At 38.7% G+C, this 17,024-nt stretch overlaps 2 protein-coding genes across 7 annotated transcripts in view; one reads left to right on the plus strand and one right to left on the minus strand.

The window, feature by feature from the left end:
* Positions 1 to 17,024, minus strand: part of LOC128684112 (organic cation transporter protein-like) — a 664,663-nt gene that overhangs the window by 506,533 nt on the left and 141,106 nt on the right. The window lies entirely within an intron of this gene.
* The window catches only part of LOC128706571 (protein mono-ADP-ribosyltransferase PARP12), a 189,347-nt gene that overhangs the window by 89,322 nt on the left and 83,001 nt on the right, over positions 1 to 17,024 (plus strand). For 3 of the 6 annotated variants that reach the window (XM_070090414.1, XM_053801507.2, XM_053801508.2), the window contains 2 exons: positions 1,509 to 1,600; positions 1,968 to 11,438. The exons of 2 other annotated variants lie outside the window; for them this stretch is intronic. In XM_070090414.1, coding sequence (XP_069946515.1) covers positions 1,509 to 1,600; positions 1,968 to 4,445 — 2,570 coding nt within the window. In that variant the 3' untranslated portion in view covers positions 4,446 to 11,438. Of the gene's footprint in view, positions 1 to 1,492; positions 1,601 to 1,967; positions 11,439 to 17,024 lie in introns of those variants that run through there. One more of the 6 variants, XM_070090419.1, reaches the window with a different exon arrangement.

Genomic DNA, 17,024 nt, shown 5'->3' on the forward strand with positions numbered 1-17,024 from the left:
ATGAGGTGGATGTGGCCACAAGTGGTCAAGGAAATATTAAAAAAAAACTTGATAATACCCCATGTGCAATATCTGTGCAACACCCTTTCAGAATGTCTTATAACCTATTCCTTAAGTAAAGAGAAACAATTCTGGCTGGCTAGCTGGCTCGCTAGCTGGCTGGCCAGCTGTGTGGCAGCCAGCTGTGTGGCTGGCCAGCTGCTGGCTCTATCTCCGTTTGTCTGTCTGTATCTATGTCTATGTCTGTCTCTGTCTATCTTTGCCTATCTCTGTCTATCTCTTTCTATCTGCCTGTCTATCTGTCTCACAGGTACACAAATACAAGTATACTTAGTGTAAATTACCTAGGATAACCCAAAAAATCCAGACAAAGTGCTATACTTTGCTTGAAGATGTGAGTAAACGTGATGACGACGCAGTCTTGTGGCTCTCTCTGAGACAGAGAGCTAGACGGATAGACAGATAGACAGGGAGCTTGACAGACAAATAGACAGACAGACATGTTTGTGTACCAGCAAAAACAAAGCAGGCCCTAATCTTTTCTTATCAAGCCTTATCACTGCACCCTCATGAATGCTCATCAAACGTCAGCTCTTATCAAATGTTATCTCATCTTATCATGTCACTGTCAGGGGTGGACTTTGTTTTTTCATGCTTCAAGGGAACTTATTATTTTATTATTACGTATTACTATTCTTCTCCTTCTCCTCCTCCTCATTATTATTTTTACTTCCAAATATCCAAAACATTGCTGGGACCTATAAATACTTCGTATATATTCCAAGACAATAGCAAATGACCAAGGCAGGTGCAAATGTCCACCTGTCAGTGCGTTTGTCACAATTTGAGTACAATTTCAGTACCTAATACTAGTGTCAGAACAAAGATTGGTTATGAAATGACAAGAACTACTATAAATTGTAATTATCAGAACATAAAAATTATATAAAATAATATGAAAAATATAAAAAAAGGTATATTGGCAACACTTCTGCAAGTGGCAGGACTCCCTGTTGCTGTCAAGTGAGCTTCCAGTGCCAACTTCTGGGCCTCATATCTCGGTGAATACTGACCCTAAAAATTTTTTTTTTATCCTATGACACTTAGAAAAATGTGCTCTTTTTTCAATAAAAAAAAAAAGCTATTTTTTTATTTTTCAAAATATTCGGGGCACTGGGGTAGTGAACGTATATATACGTTTGGACCGTTTACGAGTTAAATATTGGGAAACATAAAGGAACTTTACCATAGCTTAAGGTTAAGGCCAACTTTAAATTTTGACTTAAAATTTTGCTTAAATGTCATTAGCTCATTGAGTTTCAGATCTTAATGAAAGCAATGATTTTTTCCACTAGAATACCCACCTGAAAAGCACTATGATTAATACAGTATTTATGTTAGTTGATTAAGATAAGCATATCTGGATTTGTCCAGTAACTGAATGTGCTACCATATATGACTAAAAGGGTGCACAAATTTATAATAGGCCCAGTTTCTTTTTCTAACAGTGCATAGAGCTACATCAGACAGTAACCCAGGAAGATGGGGTTGCTCCAGAGGCAGGAGCCGGGGAATGTACCAAGGTTCCAGGAATCCTCAGGTGAGTCACACTGGGAATCATGTTATTCTCTATTTCTTATTGCTTACATCCAAAGACTTTCAGAATGTCTTGATGTCAATGTGAAAAAAAAGTATATAGTGTCTTCTGCATGTGACATTTATGTGAAATTGTAAATGCTGAATATACTGCCTATACAAAGCATTATTAATAAATCTGAAGGTTGACATCATGAATCACTTGTGCCAGACAGCAACTGGTTTTACCCTGAAAGAATTAATACTGTAGCTTTATTTCACTGAAATGAGCTAACCTGATGTAATGTACCATTATATCAATGATTTACTGATTGAACCTTTGATAAAGGGTAAATTAATTAAATTAGTACTTAATATATAATGTTTTCCAGAAAAAAGGTTCGAACATCCAAGAATATGGTAACAGCAGGCAGGGACAGAATAATGATGAGCTGCACAGACGTCACTGGCAAGGTTCAAGAGAAGTTTCGCAACATCAAATGGAATATGAAGATCCTCTATCCTATAACTCATGCAAAACCATCCAAGTCACTCCTCAGACCCTGGTGGAATGTTTAGCTAATTTCCGCACTTTCTCTGCCAGCTTAATAAAACTTATGGAAGATAGGCACCTTCAGCCATCTAGTGTGCGAGAAATTGTTTCAGCATGGCCAAAAATATTTAATTTGAATGGTGAGATTGCAGAGCTGAAGCCTCAAGTTAAGATCTGTACAGCACATTGTGGAACACAGGGATGCCAGAAGCATTCATCTTGTGATGATTTGCATATTTGCTCAAGCTATGTTTTAAATTGGTGTTATGAAAAGAATTGTGTACTAGGTCACAAATGGATGACAGATCATAACACTTCTGTTTTGCAATCATTCTTTCTAGATCGCCTTCCTTTCCGAACTCTCCACCGTTTAATTCAATCAATGACCAACACGGGTGACATTGGTCAGTTAGAAATTTGCCATAGATATAATGAAGGAGGCTGTAATCAGTCTAACTGTGGGGCTCTCCATATGTGTTTGAGCTTTGTGGTGGGACTCACAAGGTGTTCTTATAGAGATTGCCAACTGAACCATAATCTACTGAATCATGACTGCTACCAACTGCTGAAAACTTATGGTCTTCCTACTAATGAGTCTCCTCGGGACATTTTGGTGGCTCTTATTACTCATAACCCTAACCTTAGTCAAAGTCAGATGCCAGAGAAGTTTACAAAGAAAGTCCCTACAAAGACTAAAAAATACACAGGAAAAAGTCAGAAGAAATCCAGAAAAAATGCAATTGATGCATCTAAAAGAGAAGTTCACAGAAGAAAGAAAAGTTCTTGCAGTGAGAGTGAGTCTTCATCCAAAACTGAAGATGAAAGTGATTCTGATAATGATAGTAAGAGTAACACTATATTATCTAATGATAATGATTTAGAAAAATCTGGAAACAAAAGAAAGTCACAAAAATCTAATACAGACACTCCAAGCCAGAAAGTATCTGAATCATCTAGACAAGCTAATCCAGCTGATCTTGCTGAAATTCCTTTGAAGCAGGAAAACCCTAGGACATTGTGGTCACATTACCTTCAGGGTGACGTTTCAGTACCAGAAATTTGTTACTACTCGGTAGAAGAGATGTGCAAGTACGAGGAAAGTGGATGCCAACGCCTTCACTCAACACAGCACTTCCACTGGCAGGTTAATGACCAAGGAAATCGGTGGCTGAACCTGCGTCAAGACCAGGTGACTTGCCTAGAACAGTCCTATTGCAACCCTTCACATGATGGTATTGACCTTGTTCGCCTTGATCCAGCCACCCTTAACATCTCCGTTAGAGGTCTACTAATCTTGATGGGCCGTGATGTATGGCATGCAGACTTCAAAGCAATGAATTTGACCAATTCTTCAAAAACCAGGACTTTACCCATCCGTAGGCTGTGTACAGAAGCAGTCTCTGGGCATGTAATAAAACCTGCAAATTTTATCTGGTATTTTTTAGATGCAAATAATAAATGGGTTAAGTATGGCAATGTTGACACCGAAGGAAAAAAGCATTTAATTAGTAGCTTAACAACAGATGACATTGAGAAGCATTTTAAGCAGAATACTACAGGCAATCTTCCCTTCAGGAATTCAAAGTTCATCTACTGTCTTGATTTTAACACCATGACACAAACCAATCTGAACACTAATGTCAGACGAGCAGTAAGACGAAGACCTGAACCCCACCTTCCAGTTGAAAAGGCTGAAAAGGGTGAGGGCCGAAAGACTTTGGTTGATCTGCCCTCATACTGGGAAGTGATGCAGCCAGAGGAACGTGTGCGTTTAGTTACCCTGGCTCCTTCGTCTTCTGAGTACCTTGCTGTGGTAGGTCTTCTGGCAAGGAAAGTGCAGAGCTCCAGTGTAATGAAAGTGCAACGAATTCAGAATCCATTCCTCTGGCAAGCATTACAGAACAAAATCAAAGAACTGATAGCAGTTTATGGGGTTGAATCAAAAGTCAACATCCGACAACTTTTTCATGGTACTGGACATAAAGTTGTGCCTAGCATCTGTGCTGAGAATTTTGACTGGCGACTTCATGGGTCCAGCTCCGGTCAATCATTTGGGCAGGGTACTTACTTTTCTTCAGATGCAGCTTACTCATACCGCTACTGTCGTCCAGATGATTCAGGTATGAAATACATGTTCATTGCACGCACTGCAGTGGGATCAATTGTCTGTGGAAACTCGTCTATGGTGCGACCACCTACCAACCCAGCCACTAATCGTCCCTTTGATTCCACAGTTAATAATGTTGTTAATCCAACAATTATTGTAAAGTATGACAAACAGGAGTACTATCCTGAATACATTTTAACACTGACTTGAAATTAGAAAAGCTATGATTCTCTTGTAATTATGGTTCTAGTGCTTTATTTGAATATAATACAGTACTAATTAATAAATGTAGTCATAGTGTGTGTTGCTCTTGTATTTTAATCACTTTACTGGGGTTCAGTAGATTTGATTATATGTGAATTCATCTTGATGTGATGACCCATTTCTACCAGGAATTCATCATATCCAATATAAATTTAAACTATGCAAACATTGTAGTTTACAACGTGCAGTGAAGATTTCTATGATGTTACTGGTCTACAGTAATATCATTTGGAAATAAAAGTAGTCATTCTTTACTAATTTTGGGTCACTGAATACTGAAATGATGCTTAAAGTTGCAAGTTGGCTCTATGAAGATATGGACTCAGGCAAGTTGCTGTGATCCTTGATTTGGGAAGGAAGGAGTGTAAAGGAGAAAGGCTCTTGATTCAAACCCACATTGCATAATTGTTTAAAAATATGTATACATACAATTTTGTATACTTTTCATCAGTAGAAAGAGATGCTCCCTATACAGGCAAAGACGAAGAATCATAGAGCTGCTGAGAGGGGCCAGTATATCTGAAATACGAAGGAAGGCACTGGACAGAGAAAGGGCAAATATCAAACTTAAGCTTAAGGAATCTTACAAGAGACAAGAATCTCAGGAAGAACTCAAAGCCATAAATGAAACTGAAAGAAACCCAATATACTTCTTCTCTTATGCCAAATCTAAGACAAAAACAACATCCAGTATTGGACCACTGCTTAGATGAGATAGGACCTACACAGATGACAGCAAAGAAATGAGTGAGATACTTCAAGTCCCAGTACGGCTCAGTGAGCCATTAACCGGACTCAAAATTTGGCAATTTCAAAATGATGTAAAGAGAGTAGTAAGGGAGTAAATGTTAGTATACGAGAAGTTTTTACAAAGTAGAAGTGATGCAAGGAGGGAAGAGTATATGGAGAAAAAGAGAGAGGTTAAGAGAGTGGTGAAGCAATGTAAAAAGAGAGCAAATGAGAGAGTGGGTGAGATGTTATCAACAAATTTTGTTGAAAATAAGAAAAAATTTTGGAGTGAGATTAACAAGTTAAGGAAGCCTAGAGAACAAATGGATTTGTCAGTTAAAAACAGGAGAAGAGAGTTATTAAATGGAGAGTTAGTGGTATTGGGAAGATGGAGGGAATATTTTGAGGAATTGTTTAATGTTGATGAAGGTAGGGAAGCTGTGATTTTGTGTATAGGGCAAGGAGTAATAACATCTTGTAGGAGTGAGGAAGAGCCAGTTGTGAGTGTGGGGGAAGTTCGTGAGGCAGTAGGTAAAATGAAAGGGGGTAAAGCAGCTGGGATTGATGGGATAAAGATAGAAATGTTAAAAGCAGGTTGGGATATAGTTTTGGAGTGGTTGGTGCTATTATTTAATAAATGTATGGAAGAGGGTAAGGTACCTAGGGGTTGGGAGAGAGCATGCATAGTTCTTTGCATAAAGGCAAAGGGGACAAAAGAGAGTGCAGAAATTATAGGGGGATAAGTCTGTTGAGTATACCTGGTAAAGTGTATGGTAGAGTTATTATTGAGAGATTTAAGAGTAAGACGGAGAATAGGATAGCAGATGAACAAGGAGGCTTTAGGAAAGGTAGGGGGTGTGTTTACAGTGAAACATATAAGTGAACAGTATTTAGATAAGGCTAAAGAGGTTTTTGTGGCATTTATGGATTTGGAAAAGGCGTATGACAGGGTGGATAGGGAGGCAATGTGGCAGATATTGCAGGTGTATGGTATAGGAGGTAGGTTACTGAAAGCAGTGAAGAGTTTTTATGAGGATAGTGAGGCTCAAGTTAGAGTATGTAGGAAAGAGGGAGATTATTTCCCAGTAAAAGTAGGCCTTAGACAAGGATGCGTGATGTCACCGTGGTTGTTTAATATATTTATAGATGGGGTTGTAAGAGAAGTAAATGCGAGGGTCTTGGCAAGAGGCGTGGAGTTAAAAGATAAAGAATCACACATAAAGTGGGAGTTGTCACAGTTGCTCTTTGCTGATGACACTGCGCTCTTGGGAGATTCTGAAGAGAAGTTGCAGAGGTTGGTGGATGAATTTGGTAGGGTATGTAAAAGAAGAAAATTAAAAGTGAATACAGGAAAGAGTAGGTTATGAGGATAAAAATATTAGGTGATGAAAGATTGGATATCAGATTGGAGGGAGAGAGTATGGAGGAGGTGAATGTATTCAGATATTTGGGAGTGGACGTGTCAGTGGATGGGTCTATGAAAGATGAGGTGAATCATAGAATTGATGAGGGGAAAAGGGTGAGTGGTGTACTTAGGAGTCTGTGGAGACAAAGAACTTTGTCCTTGGAGGCAAAGAGGGGAATGTATGAGAGTATAGTTTTACCAACGCTCTTATATGGGTGTGAAGCATGAGTGATGAATGTTGCAGCGAGGAGAAGGCTGGAGGCAGTGGAGATGTCATGTCTGAGGGCAATGTGTGGTGAGAATATAATGCAGAGAATTCGTAGTTTGGAAGTTAGGAGGAGGTGCGGGATTGCCAAAACTGTTGTCTAGAGGGCTGAGGAAGGGTTGTTGAGGTGGTTCGGACATGTAGAGAGAATGGAGCGAAACAGAATGACTTCAAGAGTGTATCAGTCTGTAGCGGATGGAAGGCGGGGTAGGGGTCGGCCTAGGAAAGGTTGGAGGGAGGGGGTAAAGGAGGTTTTGTGTGCAAGGGGCTTGGACTTCCAGCGGGCATGCGTGAGCGTGTTTGATAGGAGTGAATGGAGACAAATGGTTTTTAATACTTGACATGCTGTTGGAGTGTGAGCAAAGTAACATTTATGAAGGGATTCAGGGAAACTGGCAGGCCGGACTTGAGTCCTGGAGATGGGAAGTAAAGTGCCTGCACTCTGAAGGAGGGGTGTTAATGTTGCAGTTTAAAAACTGTAGTGTAAAACACCCTTCTGGCAAGACAGTGATGGAGTGAATGATGGTTAAAGTTTTTCTTTTTTGGGCCACCCTGCCTTGGTGGGAATCGGCCAGTGTGTTAATAAATAATAAAAAAAATCTTTGATATTATCCTAACACCACAAGGCTTCAAAAAGACAATAAATGACATGCTCATGCACTCTGTCTCAGGCCCGGACTCATGGAACTCTGTGTTCATCAAGAACTGCAAGAAGCCCCTGTCATGTGCCTTCAGCATTCTATAGAGAGGGAGTATGGATGCAAGAGTCATCCCTCAGTCACTAAAAACAACAGACAGCCCCACTCCACAAAGGTGACAGTAAAACAATTGCAAAGAACTGCAGACCGATAGCACTAGCATCCCGAAGCTAGTGCTAAGGGTTCTAAGAAGCAAGATTGCCAACCACTTAGATATCCATCAGTTACACAACCCAGGGCAACATGGGTTTAGAGCAGGTTGCTCCTGCCTGTCCCAGCTACTAGACCACTATGACAAGGTCCTGGATGCTTTAGAGGATAAACAAAATGCAGATGTAGTATACAGAGACTTTGCTAAAACCTTAGATAAATGCGACCATAGTATAATAGCACATAAAATGTGTGACAAAGGAATAACAGGAAAAGTTGGTAGATGGATCTATAACATCCTAACAAACAGAACACAAAAAGTAATAGTAAACAGAGTAAAGTCTGAGGCGGCTGCAGTGAAAAGCCCTCTTCAAGGGATGCTCCTTGATGTGGCGAAGAGGCTCTTGGTCTAAGGAATTAAACTCTTTGGTCTCCTTCTCAGACCAAACTTAAGTACCCCCTAATCCTCCCTTTCCTATCCCATCCCCCTTCTTTCCCTCTTTCCTCCTTCCTCCCAACCCTCCCCTTTCCCCATCTCGTTTGTAGTCTCTGGGGTCCTCCCCTCTGGCATTACGGTTTCTAGGTAGGGGGAAGTGTGCTGGAGTTCATCCCACTCCATGGGGTACTTCGGGGGTGGCATAGTTTGCCATGGAATTTGAATTGTCTAGAGGTGCCCTGCTCCCTTCCCGAATCTCCAAGAAGTGGGTGGGGTGTCCTGCAGATGACAGGTGTATCTCCAGAGCCTGCCTGTCAGTTCTGGGAGGTGACAGCCGAAGGAGGTAAGCTTTGTGGCGGATTTCTGACCGCTCTTTCTTTTGTCCACCAAGGTGGCTCAGTAGATGTGAGGTTGCTATCCCAGAGCACTGGTTTACTGGCGTGAAGGGTTCCACACTGCATCTACACTGCTTGTGGGCTCAAGGCCCTCTCAGATGAGGGGAAGAACTTACAGCCCTTCCATGTCTTCTAGTGACTGTCCCTCTTTTTTTTTTCTTTCATTCTTTCATTTTTTCTTTAAAATAACAAAAAAGAAGCACCACCATCATAGTCTTCAGTCTGTGATAACCCTCTTCCTCCCAGGCTCCTTTCTGTTCTGACCTGGCTTCATTATTGGACCATTCTCTAGACTCTTCTCATACCCTTGTACCTTCTACTGGTGATGCTTCATCGCTTGCTCCAGGTGCTGAGGCACCACCCATTTCTGTTAATGCCTCTGCCTCTTGCATTCCTTTAACAATATGTCTAGCTTCCCCGAATACGGTGCAATGTTTTTTGCATCACCTACCTCCCTCAGGTCAGACTGCCAACGGTACTACTCCTAAATGTTCCAGAGCAACTACTGACGATAGTTCTTGGATGTCTACCCAAAAACGACCTACACGACACCCATTCCCTTTACGCACCATGTTTACAAGTACACAGTGGACTAAATTCTTTTCTCAACAACTGACATCTCCAACTAATTATCTTTCTCACTATAGTATTGGTAAGGCTCTTTTACGACTCGTTGGCCAAAATATATCTTTTCACGCTCTTTGAAGCAGTACGCTCATCGTTACAATTAAGAATTCAGAACAAGATCATGATTTGTCCCATATTACTTATAGATAACATTCTAATTAAAGTTTATAAGCATGCTACTCTCAATTCTTGCAGGGGTATGGTGGTTTTACTACATACCATTGTACAAAGTGATATTCTGTCTTGCAGTGATATTTTAGAGCAGTTAGCCCTTCAGGACCTTCCTATTCTCAAAGTGGATACATACATCCTGCCTGCTCACGGGCGGAGGCGCTTTCCCAGTAACATTGTCTGCTTAACCTTCGACTGCTACGAACTCCCATCCTCCGTTTATATTGCAGGCCATTGCCTTGAAGTCTATAAAGTCCCTACTCCCCAACAGTGTGGGAAATGCTGGCGCTTTGGACACCCCGCTAAATATTGCAGATTTGCGGCGGAGTGCCCGATCTGCAGTGCCGCAGATCATGCCTATACATCTTGCAATCTTCCTTCCTCTTGTCTCAATTGCAATGAATCTCATCCTTCTTTTTCATGCCGTTGTCAAGTCTCTCTTAATGAATGAGAAATCCGTAATCTTAAAGATAGTGACAACCTTACTTACGCTATGGCTGTCTATCAGCTTCGCCTTCGGGGAAATCTTCCTCGTGTTCCTTATTCTCGAGTATATTGACGGTCCTCCCACCTACCAGCTCCTCTGCTACCGTGTCTTTCGGGGTCACCCGTTTCTAATTCTTTTGCGGTTTTACCCTTTGAAACTTCTCCCTCCGTACTTCCTACTTTTACTTCATCTCGCTCGCTAGTTTCTCAGTCTGTGAGACCTCAAAAGCCTACACCTTCGTGCCTATCACCTGTGAAGTTGAAACTATCTTTTACCTCGGTGCCTAGTTCTCACCCCCTTTCTAACTCACACACGAAGGTTGAGGGTCACCCCCCTTGTGTAGTCCCTTCTTCTGTTTCCCCTAGTCTTCTTCCCTAGCTACCTTCCAACCTCCTTCCTCTCCTGTTCCGCTGCAGGACTCTTCTGCCCCTACTAACGCATCTCTCCAGGTTCATACCCCCCACCCCTCTCAAACCTCTGATTCCCTCCATAGTCTCCCCAATCTCTACCTCACCTGTCTCTGAAATCGTGGTACAGTGGACCCTCAGGTAACGGCATTAATCCGTTCCAGAGAGCTTGCCTTTAACCGACTTTGCTGTTAGCCGAATTAATTTTCCCCATAAGAAATAATGGAAATCCAATTAATCCATTCCAGACACCCAAAAGTATTAAACAAAATAATTTTTTTACATGAAATATGCATTTCCCTACACAGAAAACAATGAGACATGCACAATAAACAATACTGAAATGACACTTACTCTTATTGTGGACTTATTGACGAGTGATGAGACGGAAGGGAGAGGATGGAGGTGTACTATTGTTTAGAAGGGGAATCCCCTTCCATTAAGACTTCAGGTAACAAGTCCTTTTCTGGGGTTACCTCCCTTCTTTGTGTTTTAATGCCACTAGGACCAGCTTGAGAGTCACTGGACCCCTGTCGCAAGAAATATCTGTCCAGAGAGCTCTGTTTCTGCCTTACCTCTCCTTTCCTTGAAGCAAACCAGATTTCCATTCATTCCCTAAGCAATATGTGATTTTTACAGATTTAACACTTCCCTATACAATAATAATAATAATAATAATAATTTCCTCAAAAGTACAGAAAGAATTCCATGTTTGCCTAGAGTGCCTTTTGTACATGTACAACCATATATATATAGTACTTATAAAGATAATGATAACCAAGTCATTTTAAATATGTAATATTTTTATCATGAAAATGTTTTATAAGTTTTGTATGATTGTTCATTAAGGCTTTATTTATATTATATGCATTATTTTTCACAAATCTATGTAATTGTTGGTCTCTGCCATTTCTGTTTGTCATTTATTATGAGTTTTAATAGTCATTTGATTTTTAAATGAATTACTGAAATATATTTCTGATGCAGATGTATTGTGTAATTAGTAGGTAACTTTATAAATAAAAATATAATAAATGTTTTAAGGCTACTCATAATAATTAAAGTAATTTTTCACAATATTGTATTGTGTTTCTTTTGGCAAGATTCTTATTAAATTTGGTATTGGAGTTGCCCAACAGGCACATGCATACCTTTAATTTTACAAATAATTGTGAATGTTACAAAAAAATAAAAATTTACTGTTAACCCTTTGAGGGTCGACAGGCCCTCTCCGAAACTCGTTCTCAGGGTCAGCCAAATTTAAAAAAAAAAAAAAATTATTTTCTCTTATGAAAAGATAGAGAATCTTTTCCCGATCATAAAGACACCAAAAGTTTGAAATTTGATAGAAAACTTACGGAATTATGCTCTCGCAAAGTTAGCGGTCTCGGCGATGTTTACGCATCGGCGATTTTGCCCACTTTGAGCCCCATTTTCGGCCAATTTCACTGTACTAGTCGACAAAAAACATGAATATTCCGCTAGAATTCCATTTTTTCTATCGAATGAGTGCAAGAAACCACCCATTTATAAATTCAACTATCCAGTACAGTGGTCAGAATTTAGCAATTTTGCCAATTTCACACAAATTTCAAAAGATGCCAATTTCCGAATAGGGTCCAGAATAAACAAGAAAGACATTCCTGGCACTAAAATGACATTTCCTCTAGTCATTAGTCACGTCTCAAGGCCCCTCTTATATTCTTTTCCTTTCCACTTTGAATTTTTATTCTCACAAAAAATATAAGATTTACTGTTATGCAGACTACTGCATTAGTGTAAAAAATGGTATAAATATTATTGGTGCACTTGTGAAAGAATATTAGACTCACCAGTTGACGTGTATTGCATGCTTGGCACGATTTGTTTACTTTTGAAGTTTGGTAAAAATCGAACATTTCTGCTACTTTGAGCTCAATTTCAAGGCACCTTTCATTGTAAAACCAGTCAAAATCATCTCAATTTCTGTAATATGTCTTCCATTCTATAAAATGAGACCAAGAAAACTAGAATACAACAATAAATACCATACGAAAATACACTGCAAAGTCGCCGATTTATTAAAAAAAAATGGTAAAAGTTTTTTTTTTCTCATTATGCACTGTGTGCTGCAGGATTTTTTTTAGACTGTGCACACTGACCACATAGACCCATTCTTTCATATGAAGGCCTACCAGCTTTCTCCCACTAGATTTGAGGCCGCTAGAATTTATGAGTACTAGTACATCAAAAACCCCTACGCGTAAGACGTACTAGTACGACCAAAACCCTCAAAGGGTTAACCACTAACAAATATGAGTATATGGATTTAACCCTTTGAGGGTTTTGGTCGTACTAGTACGTCTTACGCGTAGGGGTTTTTGACGTACTAGTACGCATAAATTCTAGCGGCCTCAAATCTAGTGGGAGAAAGCTGGTAGGCCTTCATATGAAAGAATGGGTCTATGTGGTCAGTGTGCACAGTCTAAAAAAAATCCTGCAGCACACAGTGCATAATGAGAAAAAAAAAACTTTGACCATTTTTTTGGAATAAATCAGCGACTTTGCAGTGTATTTTCGTATGGTATTTATTGTTGTATTCTAGTTTTCTTGGTCTCATTTTATAGAATGGAAGACATATTACAGAAATTGAGATGATTTTGACTGGTTTTACAATGAAAGGTGCCTTGAAATTGAGCTCAAAGTAGCAGAAATGTTCGATTTTTACCAAACTTCAAAAGTAAACAAATCGTGCCAAGCGTGCAATACACGTCAACTGGTGAGTCTAATATTCTTTCACAAGTGCACCAATAATATTTATACCATTTTTTACACTAAAGCAGTAGTCTGCATAACAGTAAATCTTATATTTTTTGTGAGAATAAAAATTCAAAGTGGAGAGCACAAGAATATAAGAGGGGCCTTGAGACGTGACTAATGACTAGAGGAAATGTCATTTTAGTGCCAGGAATGTCTTTCTTGTTTATTCTGGACCCTATTCGGAAATTGGCATCTTTTGAAATTTGTGTGAAATTGGCAAAATTGCTAAATTCTGACCACTGTACTGGATAGTTGAATTTCATAAATGGGTGGTTTCTTGCACTCATTCGATAGAAAAAATGGAGTTCTAGCGAAATATTCATGTTTTTTGTCGACTAGTACAGTGAAATTGGCCGAAAATGGGGCTCAAAGTGGGCAAAATCTCCGATGCGTAAACATCGCCGAGACCGCTAACTTTGCAAGAGCATAATTCCGTAAGTTTTCTATCAAATTTCAAACTTTTGGTGTCTTTATGATCGGGAAAAGATTCTCTATCTTTTCATAAGAGAAAATAATTTTTTTTTTTTTAAATTTGGCCAACCCTGAGAACGAGTTTCGGAGAGGGCCTGTCGACCCTCAAAGGGTTAAGGCAATTATTTAAGCTAACACTGTATGAGCCATTGAGTATAATAAAATTTAACTAAAAAAGATAACACTTTAGCATCTGATTTAGTACCTTTTTTAGCACCTGATGTTGCTAAGTAATATAGACTTTTAACCCTTTCAGGGTCCAAGGCCCAAATCTGGAGTCACGCACCAGTGTCCAAGAATTTAAAAAAAAAAAAATTATTTTTTCTTATGAAATCGTAGAGAATATTTTTGTGAAGGTAATAAAACAAAAAGTACGAAATTTGGTGGAAAATTGACGAAATTATGCTCTCGCGAATTTTGATGTGTCAGCGATATTTACGAATCGGCGATTTTGCCGACTTTGACTCCCATTTTAGGCCAATTACATTATTCCAATCAACCAAATTCTTAGCTATTTCACTAGTATTACTTCTATTCTATCGATTGAGCACAAGAAATCGCCAAGTCAACTGTTTCAACTACAAAATAAAGTGATCGGAAATTGTTAATTTGGCCAATTTAACACAAAGTTCAAAATATTCCAATTTCAAAATAGGGTCCAGAATGAACAATGTAGGCATTCCTGGCACTAAACTAACATTTCCTCTGTTCATTAGTTATGTTTTGAGGCTTTACAAATAAATTCCATTTTGATTTTTTATTCACATAATGAATTTTTATTCACACCAAAAAATAGAAGATTTACTGTTATGCAATACTGTAATAATTGTATAAATATCATCACCATATTTGTGAATGTATATTAGACCCACCAGTTGACGTGTATTAGACGTGTGAGGTCGTTTGTTTACTCTTGAATATCGGCAAAAATTTAACATTTCTGCTACTTTGAGCTCAGTTTCAAGCCATTTCCAGTGCTAAAACCAATCAAAATCATCTCTATTTCTGTAATATGTCTTCCATTCTATCAAATGAGACCAAGAAATCGCAAATACAACTATAAAAAACATACGAAAAAACACTGCAAAGTTGCTGTTTTAATCGAAAAATCATGATTTCATTTTTTTTCTCTCATTATACACAGTGTGCTGCAGGATCTGTTTTATGTGGTGCACACATACCAAATAGATGTATTCTCTCATATCTAGGCCCAAATGTACCACTCACAGTTTATCAGAGTGAGCTGAGCTCATGGCGTAGATCTACGGTTTGGACCCTGAACGTAAAGCCGTAGATCTACGGGACGGACCCTGAAAGGGTTAAACATATAGTAATTATTATAATAAAGCACAAAACCAACAAGGGTCATGCAGCACTGCGAGGCACAAAATAGTGCCAGGGCTTTAAATAGCTAGGTGGAGAGGGGATCAGAGGTGAGGGGAGAAAAGGGCTGGAAGGGATGTTAGGGGCTATGTGTCAAAGCTCGTATAGTAAAGCAGTTGCTGACAAAAAGTCAAGTGATCCTAAGTCAAAGGAAGGGCTGTTTGCAAGAAGGGAAGATAAGGTAAGCGGTAGGGCAGTGGGGGTAAATCCTGCGAGCTCACTGGTATACTGAACAATCCACAAGAAAGTGAAGAACCGAAATAGGGACACGACAAACCTCACAGAGAGGGATACCTTTGATGGGTTTGAAGAGTTTTTCTACTCCCATCTGGTGCTTGCCTGATCAACCAGGTTGTTGCTGCTGGTGGTGACTAGGTCAATGATAGGGTGTCATTCCAGCAGGTTGCTGAACTGTAACTCCCTCGATGCCCACTTCACAACTCACACAAAAAGCTAGACCTGGCATTAAATTGATAATTTCAATATTAAAACCAGCTACTCTGGTAAATAAAAATTGTGTGGACTGTATGATTAGGCTTGCTGGGTATACAAAAGAAATTTGTATGACCACTTAGTATTTAATTACTGTAGATGGATCACACCACAACACCTGCCTGACACCTAGACCCTACACTGGCCAGCTAGTGGATCTACATGTGTGAGTGATGGCATATTCCTCATCTTCCACCATCTACACATAATTGTTGAGGTCCCATAAATTTCCTGTCCCAGTTCTTAGTTCTTCAGCAGGATACATTAACACAGGTTCCTATTACAAATTCAGGCCAAAAACCCCCAATTTGGCTCAGAAGATGCCAGATTATTAGCAGAATTTCTCACGACAACCAGTGTTCACAAATTACAAATGGTGTCTACCTCTCTGCAGCATCACTCAGCTATTCTTCCTCCCCCTCACTCGAAATTTCTCGAAGGGTCCAAATAGCATCACATTTTAATACGTAATTATTATATTATTCATTTATATGTTCTACATATAAATGAATAATATAATTATGTAAAAAATTATGTAAAAATTATGTAAAAAATTTCCACAACATACATTGTCTAGGATCAGTACCACAAAGCCTGGAGTAATAATGTAATTTTAGATAATATATGCAGCATATATATATATATATATATATATATATATATATATATATATATATATATATATATATATATATATATATATATATATATATATATATATATATATATACAGGAGGGCCCCACTTTACGGCGTTTCGCTTTACGGCATTCCGCTAATACAGACATTTCAAATTATGACCAAAACTCGCTATACGGCTCCCCCCACCTGTCTTTCTAATACGGTCACAGCGGCCCACCGAGTTTGTTTACATTCTCCCTGAGCACATCTCCTTATTATGTCTGGAAACTTTCCAAAATTTCAAGTGTTTTAAAGTTATTGTATATTTTATATGTATTGTACTTGATAATTAAACTTGTGTACACCTGTACCTAAATAAACTTACACACTGTGCTGGCATGTAGGTACACATTAAAATCACTAAGAGTCTCTCTACTCTTGATGCAGTAATAATAATAATAATAATAATAATAATAATAATAATAATAATAATAATAATAGTAATAATAATAGTAATAATAATAATCTCTTGGGCGCATTAATGTTGCATATTACGTTAATATAGACATTTCCCTTAATCTATCTATGATATTTTTTTCAAAATTATATAAGAAACACATTATGTAACACACAAACATGATACATGCACCCACAGTATAAAAATTTATACAAATATATATGAGATGTTTACCAAACGGTTTGTAGAAGTGTCGGAAGAATTACGTTTTCTCTAGCCCGTCACCTGTTACTAGGGATAACTGATGAAAAATATTCCTTTCGTATGCCTTCACTTTATAGCTATAATTCTGTACTAACTTGTACACAGTGTAAGAGTATTTGTTTCGTGATTTAATTATTATAATAATAATAAAAATATTATAAGGTAAAAGTTTCACAAACTCTTACAAATGTACATGAATGAACTAAAACTGGACACGTATTAATACCGTCTATTTCGCCTGACCGAGTGATCGTCCACAACCTGTTCAGT

This window comes from Cherax quadricarinatus, chromosome 3 (assembly GCF_038502225.1).
Source record: "Cherax quadricarinatus isolate ZL_2023a chromosome 3, ASM3850222v1, whole genome shotgun sequence".
Classification (NCBI taxonomy): domain Eukaryota; kingdom Metazoa; phylum Arthropoda; class Malacostraca; order Decapoda; family Parastacidae; genus Cherax; species Cherax quadricarinatus.